At 39.5% G+C, this 18,066-nt stretch overlaps 1 protein-coding gene across 1 annotated transcript; it reads right to left on the bottom strand.

Annotated features, from left to right (window-relative positions):
- Window positions 1-2,522: 2,522 nt before the first annotated feature.
- On the bottom strand, window positions 2,523-5,545 carry CER1 (cerberus 1, DAN family BMP antagonist). Its single transcript, XM_003782874.3, has 2 exons — window positions 5,039-5,545; window positions 2,523-3,311 (listed from the first exon to the last, which is right to left on the bottom strand). Exons 1-2 carry the CDS (start codon window positions 5,543-5,545, stop codon window positions 3,015-3,017), a joined length of 804 nt encoding a protein of 267 aa, XP_003782922.1. The 3' UTR covers window positions 2,523-3,014.
- Between the last annotated feature and the right edge of the window lie 12,521 nt (window positions 5,546-18,066).

Below are 18,066 nucleotides of genomic sequence, written 5' to 3'. Positions count from 1 at the left end.
GCTGATGAACAACTACTGGCCCACACAAAGAGAAAAACACAAATTTGGGAGGTGAGAGAAAGGGGTTCAGTGGGAGAAAGGTACAATGTAAGGGTCTAGGGAGAAAGGTACAATGTAGGGGTATAGGGCACATCTGTAGGTGGGAGAAAGGGGTTCAGTGGGAGAAAGGTAGAATGTAGGGGCACAGGGCACATCTCCTGGATAAAAGACTCAACTACAAACAGGACTATACCTTGTAAACACAGACAATGTAGCCTAATCGTATGTACCCTTATGTCCAAACTAAATTTTAAAAAAGAATAAACAAGCCATGCAAATGATGATCTACAAAACATAAAATAAAATAAAATAGGGATGGAGAACAAATGAACAAATTATTTTAATCCAAACAACATGTGCTCAGATGATCTTAGGTAAGTTGCTTAAGCTTTTTAAGGCTTACTTTTCTTACCATAAAACAGGGTGATTACCTACCTTACATAGTTTTTGTAAGAATGAAGTTGAATACCTTTGTTAAAGACACAGCCCAGTAATTAATAGATGTTCAAGAACCAGGTGCCGCACACCTATACTCCCAGGAACTCAGGAGGCCAAGGTGAGAGCATCTCTTGAGCCCAGAAGTTTAAGACCAGCTTGAGCAGTATAGTTGAGACCACTCATGGTGGCATACGCCTGTAGTCACAACCGCTAGGGAGGCTGAAGCAGGAGGCTCTTGAGTCCAGGAGTTGGAAGTTAACGTGAGCTCTGATTGAGGTGCCTCCCTCTACCCTGAGTGAAAGAGCAAGACCCCAACCCCTTGTTAAGAAAAAAAAAAAATAGACATTCACTATGTGTGTATTTTCTGTTGGTTTCTTATGCTCCCTCATATTAGCTTGAGTCATTCCAAACTTCGTTTTTTGAAAGTCAAAAATGATTGAATATGGGCAATTTTGTGAGATTCATGCACTTACCCTATGAATGTAAACTCTGATGTGACTACCAGATTCAATCCTATCTTGAATTTATATGTGAGGGAAGGAGGGACCCAAGTTTGAATAAAGCTTAATTGTTGGTAGCTTGGGTTTGAGCACCTATTTGCAAGAATCAATAAAAGGGATTTACAAGTATGGAGGGAGGAGGACGAGGAGAGTCCAACTGGCAGAGACAGGTTTACATAATCAGGGTTAGGCAATTGCAAACAGGACAGCTGCTCAATAGCTTTTGGCACCAAAATATACTGACCAGCTGGGGTATCATTAATGCTTAACAGTTTTATCCTTACGACCATATCTTGGCCAATTAGGTTCTCTTTGACCGCCAAAGGGTGTAATATATTCTGCTGCAAATGCCACATGTGTATCTGTGTAGCTCATATTCGCATTAATATGTTGCATAATATACACTAAATATAAATGTATTTGCTTCTTTGGAATACCAGGTAAGATGGCGTGATCATAAAGGAATAGAATTAAATTATAAATTGATTTCTTTTAAAAAAGTAATGAGTCATTACTCTGGGAAACATTTGTGTGCACATGTGTGTGTGTACTGAAAGTAGAGGGATCCAAAGAATTAAAATAATTTTTTAAATGAATATGTAAAGAATTATTACAGAAAATGTAATCTGGGGAGAGAGCCAGGATACTTTGCACGGTATATGCATACTGATAAACACAGGCAAGGAGACAGGCAGTTGCTAAAAGAAAATCGTTGAAGGATGTAAACAGACAGCCTCTTATGGCATCAAAAGAAACCTTTGGGCCAGGGTCACAAGCCCATGAAGACATTTCAGAAATGCTTCTAGCTGAATTTTCTCCTGGCAGTGCCTCTAAATTATGAGACAGGCAAAACAAGGACAAAATAGAATATTTTTCACAATGCTTCATATACTAAAATTTAATTCATTAAAATATTCAGATTTTCAGTACTTGTAACTTTGATGTTTGCTGAATAAAATTTGAAACACAAAGTTTTATTCACTAGCAAAAAACAGTCATCCAAACTCAGAAACCTTACTAATTCAAAATGCATGTGAATAAGGATTTTCACCTGTAAATTGTTTCCATTTTATAATTTATTTTTTATTTAATTTGACATCTACTGAAATGTTTTGGTTATGTTCTTTTTTTTTTTTTTAGAGCCAGAGTCTCGCTTTGTTACTTTGTTGCCCTTGGTAAAGTGCTGTGGCATCACAGCTCACAGCAACCTCCAACTCTTGGGCTTAAGTGATTCTCCTGCCTCAGCCTCCTGAGTAGCTGGGACTACAGGCACTCACCACAACGCCCGGCTAAGTTATGTTCTTTAGCATCTCTGGATTGATTTTTAAACCTGGCACTGGTCAGATATTTTTCCTTCTTCAAAATATGCATACTTGTTTGGCTATCAGTAGTTGTTCTTCTTCCCTATGTCAACTAAAAGTAACATCAATGTTCCTTCTTCAAAGCCAGAGACTGGACTAAGAACCTTATATGGATTATCAAGAAATGGGAGGCGACCCAGCAAGTTATTTCTTCATTTTATGGAAAGACTTAATTATCCATCGAAGTCAAACAAAACACAGCGATGTGAAGGCAGCTACCAGTATAAAGAATCTTGTTTTAAAAGTACTCCAGCTTCTCCTTTCTTTTTTTTTTTTCTTTTTCACCGACTATCTGACAAGCTAATAAAGTACATTTTCATGGTCTAGTTTATCTCCTTTCTTTCTATAGGTATAAGGCTTGGAGAAAGTAGGACTTGGGATAGTAGTAGTAGAAGACTTTAGCAATCATCAAGGTCAAGACCCTCATTCATAAATGAAAACCTTTAGATGGAGAAAGTTTTTGCTACTTACTATTAGTGGCACAGCCAAAACTAGATCCCAAACGTGTACCTGTAACTAGACAAATACTGTTTCTTCTAAATCCTGTTACCTTAAAACTACTTTCTAAGCCACCTTCTCTTAAAATATGATGCACCCACTTAACATTTTCAGATTGAATAATTAGCACCTGTGCTGTTGTGGTTTTGCTTTTCAAAGGTAATAGTGGGATAGTTTGTTATGTTGAAACTCCTGGGATAAAGGAATCCTGGAAGCCAGCCTGGAGGAGGTGTTCATCTCCATGCTCCGTCTTCACCTTGCACTGGCATTCCTCCACCAGCATCACCACCTTGACCACAGGGGCAAGGCTAGTGCAGTTCAGAGGCAAGTGCATCGTAGTGAACTTGGTGGGTGAGCAATGGGAGCAGAAGATATGAGAGTGCTGCGCAGCTCCAGGAAAATGAACAGATCCACATTTCCCAAAGCAAAGATGATTCTGGACAACCACTTTTTCACAGTCTTCATGGGTAATAGTCTAAAAGGCAAACATATTTCCATTATGTTATCTTGAATCGTTTCTTTAACATAACATACTTAGACTAAAAATTCCAAAGCTTTCCAACTGGAAGACATTTTGCAATATCTAAGTGTCGGTATATATAAGGACACAGAACTATCTTAACTAAATTTTCTTTATTGAGTGAATTATTAAGTGAGCCTTGAAGAGATCCCTAAGCTAACATGAAAATATTTCATGCTACCCTATTCATGCCAAACATTAAGAAATTTTGTCTAATTGGATATGAGCAATTAGAAAAATTATACTGGGAATTTCCTTATATAAGTAATGCTCCTTACCTGTTTATTTTTCACAGTGCTTTGTGCATAGTAAGTTCTCAATACGTATTAGTTCAGCTGATGCATAGATCAGAATACCACGAGTTTAATGCTATCCTATTTTGCAAGGCCTTATAGTGCCTTCAAAGCTTTGAAGTTGCAATGCTTATGCCTGCAAATCATCATGTATTACATCACCTTTGCCTCTCTCATAACCCTATACACCTAGCTTTTTGCACCTTTCAAAATGTGTAAGGATTAGACACCTTGGTTTTAATTTAATCAGCAATAAAATTGAAAATAAAAAATTTCAAAGGAAATTTGATTGCCCAATTCTTAGCAGTACTATTCTAATTGCACGTGGGCAACAAAGCAGTCATTATTATTTGATAATTGACTTGTCATCACTCCATATCCTTGCCTTTTCAAGCAGAATACTTAACTGCCTCGCACAGTCAATTGCCTTATAATACTGCTTGCTTAATTGGGTAGCATTACTGGACTGTAAAATTTTATCCTACCCTGTGTTGTTTTTGGTTCATTATCTTCATGTTTAAGGACCTGATGCAAGTTCTCAATTTTAATTTAACATTTGAAATGAGAGGGTTGCCAGACTGAAGGAAGTAGATAATAGTATGCCCCATTGTCTTAATAGTGTAGAATTGATTACTGTAACTACAAGTCAGCCAACACGACACGAATCAGGTGAAAGGCATTCCTAAGGGGAGGAGAGGTGCTTTCCTATCAAGATTATTATTTGAAAGCTTATGAAAAGATAAGCTAAACCAAATTATTTTTTGCTATGGTAATACCAGATATGATATGATAGCTTTTGCCTGTGAGCTTCAACATACTTGGAGGTTGTGGGATAGCTTTTTAAAGTCAAATAGCTTTGACAAGCTATTAAAGAAGCCTTTAATAAAACTATGAAGTAGTTAGCTGTGAAATATAGACATTAAGACCATAATAAACGGATGTGAGGGTGTCTGGAGAGGAGTTCACCTTATCTACAGATGAATTGGAACTGCTCACCCACGCCCTAATAGTGTGTGCAAAGACAGCTACCGAGAAGTTCTCGTGATTGCTCTAAATTCCAGGTTTCCCAACTGAGAGGATCTTGCTTATCTCTTTTGATAGATCATCCCCAATACAAATATACACAAATAAAACAAAGTGTTGTGTCATGAATATGAATGATCGCTGATATGAACAGTGCCATGCCACACTCCAGAATGCTAAGAAACAATGGAAAGGTTAGAACAAAATACAACCTTTGCCAAATTCTACAACGAATGCTCAAGGACCAAATCTGGAGTTAGGCAACGCTCAGGCTCCTGACAGCCCTTCCCCCTGCCCTCCATCCACCCCAGCTGTCCACCCTCCTTGTGAGAACCCTTATCTGCTCGCACCCTGCAGAGCACATACCTGGCTGAAGGGCACAGTCCGACAGGTCTCCCAATGTATTTCATGGCTTTTAATGGGCAAGATGACCCCCTGAGAAGCTGGACTTTTTCTGAACATGAAGTGGTGCCAGAATTTCTTGGCTTCTTCCCGAACAGGAGATTTCTCCATTTTCATACCATCCGCTGGCTGGGTGAGAGCCTGGGTCCCAGGTGGGACGTGCTCACTATCGGAGTCCTTGGATGTGTGTAGCTCTTCCTCAGTCTTCTTCCAGAACCTTCCAAACCTGGACAGCATCCTCTCTCTCTGCCTCTGGCTGTCCCCTGCCAGGCCAGCACCTATTAGATGTGGCACCGCCACAAAGAGATCTGGCTTCTCCTCACCTTCCTCGTGGTTGCCCAAAGGGAGTTCTCTCCGGTTCCTGTCTAGGAGCACAAGGGAAAGAGAACGCTGACCCTTGCCACCAACCCTGTGCCACCCAGCTTTTCCCAGAGGCAGGAGCAACAAGAGCTGAAGCAAGAGGCTGTACATGCTGTTGGGAGCTGCTTTCAGATCTGCAGACGGCAAGGCCTCAAGGAGAGGCTGGCTTTCCGTGGGACTGTGAACAGGAATCCTATATAGAGACACCTGCCTGCTGGGATGGGAAGGCGGTGGTCAGTAGCCAGGCAGAGCAAACACATTTACTGTTTGCTTGAATTATGTAGTGCTAATGGGGTCCAGCCTCCCCTTTGATTTATTTAAAAGTCCCCAGTGAAAGCCTGGGGCCCAGGGGGTAATTAGCTGACACTTTAACTATTGTCTGAGATTTAAAGAGCAGCATTAGGAAAAACAACACATTCTTTGCCTAGATTTCCCATCAGTGGTGTTGGGAGAAGGATTAGAGTTAGCTAACTTTTGTTGTTCATCTGCGTGGCTCTGGGATGGAATAGAAAGCAAGATTTATTTTTATGAGAGAGGTATCTCAGATAAAATGGCACTTAGCAAAAGCCCAGGCCTTTAGAAAGGCTCTTCTCTCTCTCTCTCCTTCTCCCTCTCCCTCTCCCCGACTCCCCTGAAAGAAATATATCAACATTATAAGAAAAGGAAAGGAAGAGAGAGAAGGATGTTGACTTTGTTGAGTAGAGAACTTACTATCTCTTATTTACACACAAATTGGGGTTGTTGATTTTTGTATGGTAATTGAGTAAAAATACATTCTCTTTTCCACACCTGGGAACTCACAATTCCCAAGTTAATCCTCTCACATTAAGAATCAATTACCGAGTGCTAAATTTCACAACTGGTCAGTCATCAGATAAGCTCTTCCAATTGCTCACATATTTCTCTACAGGAGCTTAAGTAGCCTGACAGCTCATCAATCCTTAGTGAGGTCGGGGAAATGTCTCCCTGAAGCCACCCTGTTGATTTTTTCTTTCTTTAAACAGAAAGCCAGACTTGAGAACTGTGGATTCTAAGAATCAGGTTTGATAGTTTGGGTCATGAAGCTGACCACCAAGTTTCTTACTTTACTGAATCCACATCATCTTCCCTTGTTCTATGGTAATTGATGCCCAGGTTAAGTGAAGATTGAGACAAACATGAGTTTTCAGGGATCAGAGGACATTCTTTAAAATGACTATCATTCCAAACTACCATAAACCAGTCAAGAGCATGAGAAAGAAATATGTTCACAAAATTATGGCCCAGAGTCATGTCTAATCACTCTGCCACACAATTGAAACCGTATGTCCCCTGGGAATCAATGCAGGACTTACTTACCTTTCTTCCCTTCTAATTTCATCACCACAGTCCTTGCTTTTAGTAACACAAATAATCCCAGTGTGTGCCCCCCTTTTTTTTAGTACTGGTTAAGCTTTCTTTCCAAGAAATGACCCACTGGAACCATTTTCCAGTCATTTTATGCTCTTGTGGATAGCCAGACCTGATTTTTGTGAAATAAAGCCTCAAGTAAGTACCTTTACCTATGATAATGATTTATTTTAAAATAGACCATTTTGTCAGAATTCTATAAGAAGAGATATATTTCACTCATACCAAATAGCCATGAAAACTGTGCTGGTATTAATTTAAATTACTGATGATAGATACTCAATGAGCATTTGTATTTGCTATTATTTTTAAAACAACTGTGTTTTTTAGTTAGTTGTTATTTAAGTTTTTTAATGCCACCCAGTGTAATATGCTTTCCAGAGCCAGTCACTAGGCCTCCCATCACAGAAATGGTGTGGCCAGTGGCCGGGTGCAGTGGCTCATGCCTAATCCTAGCACTCTGGCAGGTTGAGGTGGAGGTATTGCTGGAGTTCAGGAGTTGAAGACCAGCCTGAACAAGAGTGAGACCCCCATCTCTACTACAATAGAAAAATTAGCTGGGCATTGTGGTGGGTGCCTATAGTCCCAGCTACTTGGGAGGCTGAGGCAAGGGCATCCCTTGACCCCAGGAGTTTGAGGTTGCTGTGAGTTATGATGTCACAGAACTTTACCCAGGGGGACAGAGTGAGACTCTGTCACACACACACAAATGGTGTGGCCAGCTATGCATTTCCTGATTCCTTTTAAGCTTTACTTTTCAGTAATTGAAATTCCAGCATTATCAATCACAGCATCCAGCATTTCCCCAAACTGAAGACTACCCCAGAGATTCCATCTGGGGTCTCAGGTGCTTGGCTCTGAAATTACTTAACATAGAATACAGTTGAAATAATTTCCGTTGGATCAGGAATTTCAGAAGGTTCACAAGGGCCAAGAATCACGTAAGACAATGGGAGATGATTGAAGATGATTAAAACTTAGACTCTGCCTTCAGGCAGGTCCGATAGTCTAGTGGTATTATACACTCTTTAGTTTTATTGTATCATCTGTAGGAGGTGATGGTTATCCATTTTTAACTTTGCTTTAGTCCTAAACTTCCTTTCCTCTGATCCTAATTTTGGTGCTTATAAATGCCACTTAGAAATCACTCATGAAAAATTTCCTTTTATTTTTTGTCATTTCTATTAAGAAAAAATATGCAAATACCCTGAGAAGTAAATCTAGTAGTAAATCCACCCCCCAAAGTCAATTATCTATGGTGGGAACTATGGGACATGAGCCCATCTCTAAACCTTGTCTTTTATAGCTAAGGGCAGACGAATTTCACTTTTCACCTTTCACTACTGTGTCCTTTCAATTCTCAAGCCATGTATGTGCCAATAATTGGCCTATCTATTTACCATATTAAGCAACTATATTTAGCAAAAATATACTACCTCTGTTGGTCTTCAGCTGATACAGATGTGGTTACCTCCTAATCTGGATGAAGCAAATGGAGGCAGGTCTAGAGGAGACACAGACAGGAAGCTATTGTGTGCAGAGAGCCTCCCCAGTTGGTGGTGTGCTCAGTACCAAACAGGACAGTGAGAGACAGGCCTGAGCTTACTTACCTGAGTGAGGCTGGGCCTGCCAAGTCTGCTTCCTGGGCCAACCTCAGGCACACCTGGGAGCTAGGGGGGCCAATAGTTCATTCATTTCAATTTACAGCTCATGCTGAGCATGAGCTGACTCAGTTTTCAACTTGACCTGTTTTTCTTAGGCACTAAGATGTCTTTAGAAACCCTAAAGGGCTTTATGAAGATACCTAAATAAAATGTGTTTCCATATGCTAGAGACACTTTCACAAAATAGGCAAGAAAACAGGGCCCAGCAACTCACATGTTGAGGTCGTGAGTCTGGATGCCTTTTCTGAGCTCCCAAGTGTGCCTGTGAGAGGCCAGAAACAGCGACATTTTCTATTCCTCTTCTAGACTCTTAGAGGAGAGGTAAAAAGAGGGCTAGTGCTCTCTGAGGGAAACAGAGGGGCCAAGTTCTTTCCTGAAAACCCCAGTCTTAATAAAGGGAGAGAGGCAGTGTTGAGGTAAGGGCTGGGCATTAGAGTTAAACAGGGCAACTGACAGCTGCAAAAGGGAATTTGGGCGGATGGGTCTGTGGGAGTAGGCCACTACCTCATGCTACCTCTGTTTTTAAAATAGAGAGTGCCAACAGTGTCAAGGGAATTTAGATTATTTTAAAAACTCAAAAGACTCTGGGAGGCCAAGGCAGGTGAATCACCAGAGCTCAGAAGACCCAGATCAGCAGGAATGTGACTCCATCACTACTAAAAATAGAAGAAAAAAAACTGGGTCTGCTTGCTAGTTGTGAGCACCAGTAGTCCCAGCTACTCAGGAGGCTGAGGTAAGAGGATCGCTTGAGCCCAAGAGTTTGAGATTGGTGTAAGCTATGACACCACAGCACTCTACCCAGGGTGACAGAGTGAGACTCTGTCTCAAAAATAAAAATAAATAAAAAATAAAAATTCAAAAAAAAGACAGAATCTTTTTTTTTTCTTGTTTTCCAAAAGACAAGGAAAAGGATAAACTAGGATAAGTGGTATCCTTTCGAACATTTTCATCCATAACTTAGTTTAGTAACTGATTCAAAACATAGAACTCTACCCGTAGTGCTGCCCCCAGCCCAGCCCCCTGATTCCATGTTAAGGGTATGTGAGGACGAGCTCATTGCCCCCTGCTGTCCACGTCCTAGACTCATTCATTCTCTTATAGGGCAAGCACGCAAATGCCACATCTGTGCTAGGGCTGGGGATAAATGGCGATGGTGTCTTTGTCCAGGTCTAGTAGATTTAGAGTTTAGTTAATTCAGAACAAATTTTACAAGGAAAATATAGGCAGATACCAGTCTTGTACTAATCAGGGGTTTTCAGAAAAATACAAATCCCAAAGACAAAGTGGACTGTGTGCTACATTTGTGTTAATTTTATTCAGAAAACATTTGTTGAATGAAAGGACGTGCAATAGACAATGTGCAAAAATTTTCTCTTATTTTTGAGTAGGTAATAAATACACTAACACCAAAATCCAATAACACAGAAAATTGCACACTGAAAGGAAGGTCTTCTGACCCCACCTTGCCAAGGAGGCAACTGTTACTAGTGTCTTTATTCAGTCTTTTTTAACTGTCACCGAAACAGACCGAAATGTGTAACCAATAGAGAAGGACACGCAGGCTACAAAAAGTCCCCATTTCTACTTCTAAGCACTGATGACTAAACTGTCTTGTAAAGATTTGATTTTTCTGTCTGTCATTTCAGTGATCTTTGATCTCAAACAGCTCCCACACCATTGAGAAGTATTTTTTTATTTTTGCAACTGGGGGTATATCTGTTACTGTGCACAAGTCATGAACAACACCTAAATGTAGCAACGTCCAGTCTGCTACTCGCCCGGTGTGCAGAGAAGACTCCCAGAAATCCGAGAAGCGGTGGAGGCAGCGTGAGCTGGGCTTCCCCAGGTGCCTCACGTTCCCACCTGCCCAGCCAGCCCCGACCGCCCAGGCCTCTGATGCAGCCAGGGCGGGATGCTTTCACTCCCTTGCCTCATGCTCCTTCTTCTTCATCTTTAACATTTACCTTAACTGGTCTTCATTCTGCCCAAAGCTCAGTTGCTCCTACAGCACCTGTTCTCTGCTCCATCCCTGTCCTTGGTACCTTTCTGTGTGAACATTTGTTTAACATCTGTCTCCACTTTAGGTTTTCAAGACCATGAAAGTAGGGGCTATGTCTTTCTTAGTCACCATCTCAGGCTGCAGTGGAGTTCCCGTCACATAGTAAACGCCCCAAAACACTGGCTGAAGAATGAATGATTTAATTAAGTCATATCATCTATATGATATGACTTCATTTCTTTCCCTACCCAGCTTGGATTCCATGGTCTATCACCTAAACTCCTGCAATATTCCCAGCCCAGATCCCTTTCCCTTTGTTACATCCATCTAGTAAAAGTCCAACTCTAGAATCACCCAGCTGTCCACCGGCCCTGGGCCTCCACCTAGGCTATGAAATGCTTTCAGAGACAAAAACAAAATGGCAAAAATTTATTCTGCATAAATTGTCTTCTGTCTCAACCTGCCCTCAGCTCTGCCCAGCAATCTTTCTTTTACTAGAGTCGACTTGCTCTTAATTTTCTACAATGATTATTTAAAATCTTCTGTAATTAGCCTCAACCTTCAACCTTCCAATGCTCTCCTCGTTTCATCATTTTTAGCAAATGACCTCACCACTTCTCCTGCAGAGAAAGATAGAAGCCATCCGATTGGAGAGTTTCCTCCTGTTCCACCATCAAAGCAGACCAGTGCATTTCTCCTTTCGCCACTGCCCCCACAGCCATATCCTTCCCAATCCCCTCTACCGCACAGTACCCCCCATATTGTCAAACTCCTTCACTCTCCTGGCTGCTTTTACTCAACCTGTCTGGTTGTTTCAATTTTTTTATTTTTTTTTTGAGACATGAGCCTCACTCTGTCACCCTGGGTAGAGTGCTGTGGCATCATCATAGTTCACAGCAACCTCAAACTCTTGGGCTCAAGTGATCCCTTTGCCCCAGCCTCCTGAGTAGCTGGGACTACAGGTGTCCAACATGACACCTGGCTAGTTTTTTCCTTTTAATTTTTAGTAGAAAAGGGGTATCGCTCTTGCTCAGGGTGGTCTCGAACTCCTGAGCTCAAGCAATCTGCCTGCCTTGGTCTCCCAGAGTGCTAGGATTACAACTGTGAGTAATTATGCTTGGCCTTCACATTTTCTTGATTCCATACAAGTATTCAGGTTCTGCATCTCAGTGCTGTCTTCTGCATTCACCCGATGTTGGACAGCTTTGTCCAAACCCAGCCTCTATTTCTCCCATCCATTGAACCCACAGAAGCCTGGTTTTTGCTCCAGCACTCCTTTAAGACACACTTCCCAGGGCCACCTATTTGAAAACACTGCAACATTTGCCTCATTTCTCTTGAAGTTAATCGCCAAAAAGCTTGGAGGAAGAAAGTGAGGTCAAAGTGGGCAAAATAGTTATGAGAACATTGAAATTTTCAGTTACAAGAGCAGACCTTCCATCCAGCTAGCTCCCTAGGAGGGTGAGGATTTATAACAGAGCCACCCCACCCATAACACTGAGATTTATCTGGGACCCGGGAAGTCAGGTTACTTCTTTACTCAGTCATTTAGTAATTCCTTGGGCATTGTTTAATTTGGGGCCATTAGTGTCTTCCAATCAGCAAGAGCAGGCTCCTCACAGGCAGAGGCTGTGTTTGCTGGAGACTGCATTGTCAGCAACTTTGAGAACAAGGATTTTATTTAATGCATTTCCATTTCTCTTCCTTTCCTGGCCCCTCATTCTACAGTTAGGAGGTTAATGAATGTTTGTTTTAATATACTGAATCCAATAAAATGTGAATGGAAACGGCTGACACAAATCCTTGTTGTGCTGTGCTTTGTAAGAGGTATCTCTTTGTCCTGCAGAACTTATCCTTAATTCTCTGTGTTTGAATTCTATTTTAAAATAAAATTTCCACTGTATCTGGGAATAAACCATTCTTTATTTCCTAGCTTGGCCGCAGTCTCAGTGTAGGTCTTTGAACTTTGTCACACCAGCCCCAGTTCCCAGGCACGTCTCCCTTGATGGATAATCACACTCCTAAAAAAAGGTAAGTCATGCCAGAGGACTCTATGTCTGTTGGGTAACTTTATGCAGCTTGTAAATTGTTTTACTCCAGTTGGAAGATGGGGGTGGTGTATCACCAACAGAAATGAGTGTAGGGGCATCTGTCTGAAAACTGTTCCCCCAATGGCCACCTTGCCAGTTTCTGCTTATACAATGCAGGCAGCTTGGGGGAACCATATTGTCCCTATAAGCTCATAACACATGGACAAATGATTAAAAACACATGGAAAACAGTTCCGCAGCTAAGCTAAAATTCAGATGGGAATGGAAAATCAACTTGCAAAGCTTTCAACTGACTCAGGGCCAAGTGTAGGACAGAATGTGAGGAGAAGTTGCCAAAAGAGAGGAAAGTTGGGGAAAAAAGCGAGTCATGGATAGGAAACCTTAAACAATGATGCCTTGTGGTGACAGCGCTTCTCTAAGGCTCTCCAAGAGTGGTACCCAAATCAACTCTTTGGAAATATTAAGACCTTCATTTCATGAAAGATTTTAGACAGATTTATATTTTCTACCCTCTATAAACAAAAGTTGGCTTCACTCTCTTGGCAACACCTATCCAGAAACATAATCTTAAGTATCTGTAACATAAATATTAAAATATTACACATTTTCCCTCCAAGGTGTGGGAATTAAGTAACAAGGTGGCATGAGGCAAACTGTGAAAAATGGTGACAATAAAATGCAAAAGCAAAGCACAACTTTCCAGCCAGGGTTTGCTTTCTGCTGTGTACCTGATGCTGGGCCCAAGTCTGCCATAAAGCTGGCAGGCCTCAGTCACACGTGCAAAAGTTCGACTCTTGGTTCAAATGTGAAACTCTAGGAAGCCTGTTATCTGTGTCTAGTCACCGAAAAGACCCGTGATTATGCCGGTTAGGAAGTCGGTAGGCAAGGAATGGTTTTGCTGGGAGCCAGTCCCCCGGCCCTTCCTGTTAATTATGTTCTGCTCAGAATCTCAACTCGCTCCCCATGTACCCTGAATACACTGAACCACCTTTCTCTCAAGTTAGCACCATTTAGATCTCCAAGTGTTGACGTGGGGCATGATGTGTAAACACAGTCCTCTTCAATATATGCAACAAATGTGTTCCTGAAATGCTGAATGCAAAAGGAAATGTGGAAAATGTGGCTCCATGGAAATGTTATGCTTAGAAAATAGCTATCACCCAGGCCCAATCCATTAGCAAAGCAAATACGGTAATCCCTTCTGTCAAGTGAAAAACTATCCCCTAATTTGCCTCTCTTTAGAATGAGATTTGTGTATCATCGATCACGTCTGAAAGCAAGGCATATGGGGGTTTTAAAAAGGGCTCCCTCAGTCATCTGGATTTCTCCAAAAACTGAAAACATTTCCATGTTCAACACAAATGTCCTAACATGTGGGGAAGTTCTCACTTGTAACACGGAACCTGAAAGCCCCAATTCTCCCACCCCCAGCTCTTCCTTCCTGCTGGGGTTACTGGTGAGAACAAGCACTGCTTGAAATTGTCACCCACTTCCAAGTGCAGAGCTGGCTTTGCAGTCTATACCACACGCATGTGCACACACACGCGTTTTACAGTCCTGAAAAAGTGCCCCTAGCGTGTCCCTGGTCCCAGGCACAGTCTTTACAGTCTCACATTTCCTTTTCACAATTCTTCCATGAAGTTATAGACCTCCTCACTTAATAGATGAGACACGCAGGGAATTAGGAGCCACGGCTAGTAAGTAGCAATAATGACAACAAACCCACCTCAAGTTTTCTCCCTGTCAGGTTGCCCATTGCGACGTGTCTATTACAATGGTGCACACGTTATTTTACATTCTGTGTTAAATTGGTGTTATGCAATAGAAGTGTCGTTTTAATGAGGTAATGTAATATTCCATTAATGTTCTTCTAGTACCATTATTTTGCTCCATATCTTCATACTACAGTTTTCACTTCCTTTTGCAAGTTTTCCACTGTGCTGTGGAAATTGTTTTTATTGTTTGTTCTTTCCTTAAACAGCTTTATTGACGTATAATTGACAAACAATAAACTGCACATGTAAAGTGTACAGTCTGTTAGATTTTGACATAGATATATGCCTATCTCTGAAACTACTATAGGTCAAGATCGTGAATATATTCATCACTCCCAAAAGTTGACTTGCGTCCCTTTGCCATCCTTCCCTCTGTTCTTCCCAGCTTCCTTCCTTCATTTCTAGGTAATATCTGATTTGGTTTCTTTCTATGAATGAACTTACACTTTCTACAATTTTCCATGCATTACCTCCTCTCCTTTGTCAGACTCCTTTCACTAATTGTAATTATTCTGAGAATCGCCTATATTCCATCAATAGCTCATTTGTGTTATTCTATTGAAAGGATATCCCATAATTTGTTCATTCATTCCCATGATGAACATTTGATAATGAACATTTGAATTCTTTACAGTATTGAGTGTGACAAGTAAAGCTGCCTTACACATGCACAAATAAGTCATTTAATAAAAATTATATTTTCTTTCTCTTGGGTAAATACCTAAGGATACAATGGCTGGATCATGTGGCAAGAATATGTTTAACTTCTTAAGAAATCATTAAAATGTTTTCCCATTTTATAGTTCACTGGCAGCCTATGAGTGTTGCAATTCCTCCATATCCTTACCAACACTTGGTATGGTCAGTATTTTTTTTTTTTAATTTAGTATTCTAATAGGTGCACAGTGCTATTTCATTATGTGTTTAATGTATTTTCTCAATTACTAATGATGTTGGACATATTTTCATATGCTTATTTGCCATCCATATACTTTTTTGGTAAAATATCTTTATCAATCTCACTTTTAAAAGTTTTTATTATCGAATTTTGAAGTTTTTTTATATAGTCTAGATGCAATTCCTTTATCAGATATATATGCATAGGAAATGTTTTCTCACAATTTATGGCTTGTTTTTTCATTCTCTTAAGAATGGTCAACCTGTATTATCCATTTGTCTATATTATTGGATTTGTATTGGTAAAATTTTGTTTAGACTTTTTCCATCTACATTCATGAGGGATACTGGCCTGTAGTTTCCTTTTTCTTTGTATGTTTTGCTATCAGAGTAATATTAGCCTGGTAGAATGAGTTAGAAAGTATTCCTTCTTCTTCAGTTGTCTGAGTTTTTATAGAGCTGGTAATATTTCTCCCTTAAATATTTGTAGAATCTAATAGTGAAGATTTCCAAGCCTAGCGAAACTTTTTATTCATGAAAAAGTTTTAACCACAAATTGAATTTCTTTAGTTGTTATAGGACTTTTTCAACTTTTTTTTTAAGTTTTCATAATTTGTATTGTTCAAAAAATATGTCCATTTAAGTTGTCCAATTTATTGGCATGAAGTTTTTTCGATGACATTCTTTTATCCTTTTAATAGTTATGGAATCTGTAGGGATGTTATCTCTCTCATTCCTGATATTAGTAATCTGTTTTTTTTTTCTGATCAGTCTGAACAGAGGTTTATCAATTTTGTTGATATTCTCAAAGAACCAGCTTTTCGTTTTATTGACTTCCTTCATAGATTTTCTCTTTTCTATTTCACTGATATCTGTTTTGATCTTTATTATTTCTTTATTTCTTCTTTGTTCTTTTTCTATTTTTTAAGGTGGCAGAGACCTTTCTTCCTTTCTACTATGAGCATTTAAAGCTATAAAATTCCCTTCAAGTCCTCCCTCAATGGCATCTTCAAAACTTTGATATATTGTGTTTTTATTTTATTCAATTCAAGCATCTTTTCAATTTCCTCTTCAATTCTTTAACCTAGGTATTAAAGAAGGATACAATTTAGTTTCTAAATATTTGAGAATCTTCCCAGAATATTTCTGTTATCACTATCAAACTTAATTTCAATGCATTCAGACAACATATTTAATAAGAGTTGATCCTTTCAAATTTATCAAGACTTATTTTATGTACCAGATAGTGGTCTTCCCTGGTAAATGTGTCATGTGCCCTGGAAAAGAATGTATATTTTGCTGCTTGGGGGAGAGAGAGTTCATATATTTCAATCAGGTTAACTTAGTTGATAGTGTCCACATATCTATGTCATTACTGATTTTTTTCCTATTTGTTCTATCAATTATTGAGAAAGGAATATTAACATTTCCGACTATACATATAGATTTGTCTATTTCTCCATGTGGTTCTACCATATTTTGTTTTATGTGTTTTTAAACTTTGTTCTTAGATGGATAAATGTTTAGGACTATTATATTCTCTTGACATATTGACCTGTTAACATTAGGAAACAGTCTTCTGTGTCCTTTGTTTATTCTTTGCTTTAAAATCTGCTGCATCTCATACTAATATAGCCACTCGAGCTTTCTTTTGGCTGGTTTAGGAGGGCATCTTTTTTTCCATCCTTTTATTTTTAATGCATTTGTGTATTTATATTTAAACCATATTTCTTGTAGGTAGCACATAGTTGGGTCTGTAGTTTTTTTCTGTAGGATAAGTTGGGATTGATTGCTTTTGGAAAGCAAAAATACAGATGGGGATAGAAGCAAAAGGTGAACTCATACGTCAGTGCTTGGAAAAAGTGTTGCGGGTTACCATGAGGCCTTTAATGGAAGTGTTGGTTGATTTTTGTTCCTTTCTGTCTTAAGATAAACTAAACTTTATTGCCTAGCAGAATATAAGACCTATAAAAATGGCTCAAAATAAAGTTATATGTGTAAGTTATGAGGATAGTATATTCATTTCCTGTATAATCCTGTTCTGAAGGCTTGTAAAATTAATTTTGAGAAAATCATGGCTTTCTGGACATGGCAGACATCCCTATACACACTACCATTAGTGACAGTTCTCCTGTGATTGATGGAGAGAAAGGAGAGGAAGATCAATAAAGTAGAACCATAAATTTAAAAATAGGTCAAATCAGCATCTCCTGCCCCTTAACCAAGTATGTAAACAAATAAACAAAAGTCTGGATGAGACATGGGGCAAATGCCGGGAAATGTGTCTTGGATGAGTCTAATATACATACAGCACATAGATCAACTAATTTATAGCTTTCTAAAATAAATTTTATAAGATTCTTTTTAATAGCATTTTTATTGAGGTACACTTCACATACCATAAAAGCTGCCATTTTAAGCTGTACACTTCAGTCATTTTTAGTACATTCACTATTTGTGCAACCATTACTCCTGTTAACTCCAGAATATTTTCATTTCTTCAGAAAGAAACACTGTGCCTATTAGCAGTTAATTTCAATTCTCCCCTTCACCCACACCTTGGCAATCACTAACCTACTTTCTGTCTTTATAGGTTGGCCTACTCTGGACATTTCATGTAAACAGAATCATAAAATATATTGCCTCTGTGTCTGTTGTCTTTTGCCTACAGTGATGTTTTCAAGTATATGATGAGTTTTATTAGACTCATTATTTAAAGATATTTTACCTGAACATAATAAAACCATCAGCTGAGTGTGGTAACAGACTGGAGAATAACCAGAGGATGTTCAGCACGCAGTCTGGAAGACCTCAGTTCTAGTACTGACTACTTCACACTCTAACCTACTCTGTTATA

This window comes from Otolemur garnettii, unplaced genomic scaffold, assembly GCF_000181295.1.
Source record: "Otolemur garnettii isolate 467f Iridium unplaced genomic scaffold, OtoGar3 scaffold00006, whole genome shotgun sequence".
NCBI classification, from domain to species: Eukaryota; Metazoa; Chordata; class Mammalia; order Primates; family Galagidae; genus Otolemur; species Otolemur garnettii.
This window is presented reverse-complemented; position numbering and strand designations above follow the sequence as displayed.

What these genes read in the sequence shown, in the direction of transcription:
- CER1 (XM_003782874.3), bottom strand. Translation starts at nt 5,545, where the DNA reads ATGTACAGCCTCTTGCTTCAGCTCTTGTTGCTCCTGCCTCTGGGAAAA. An exon ending in GGACTGTGCCCTTCAGCCAG is followed by an intron (nt 3,312 to 5,038) that starts GTATGTGCTCTG and finishes TTTGCCTTTTAG; the next exon opens with ACTATTACCCATGAAGACTG.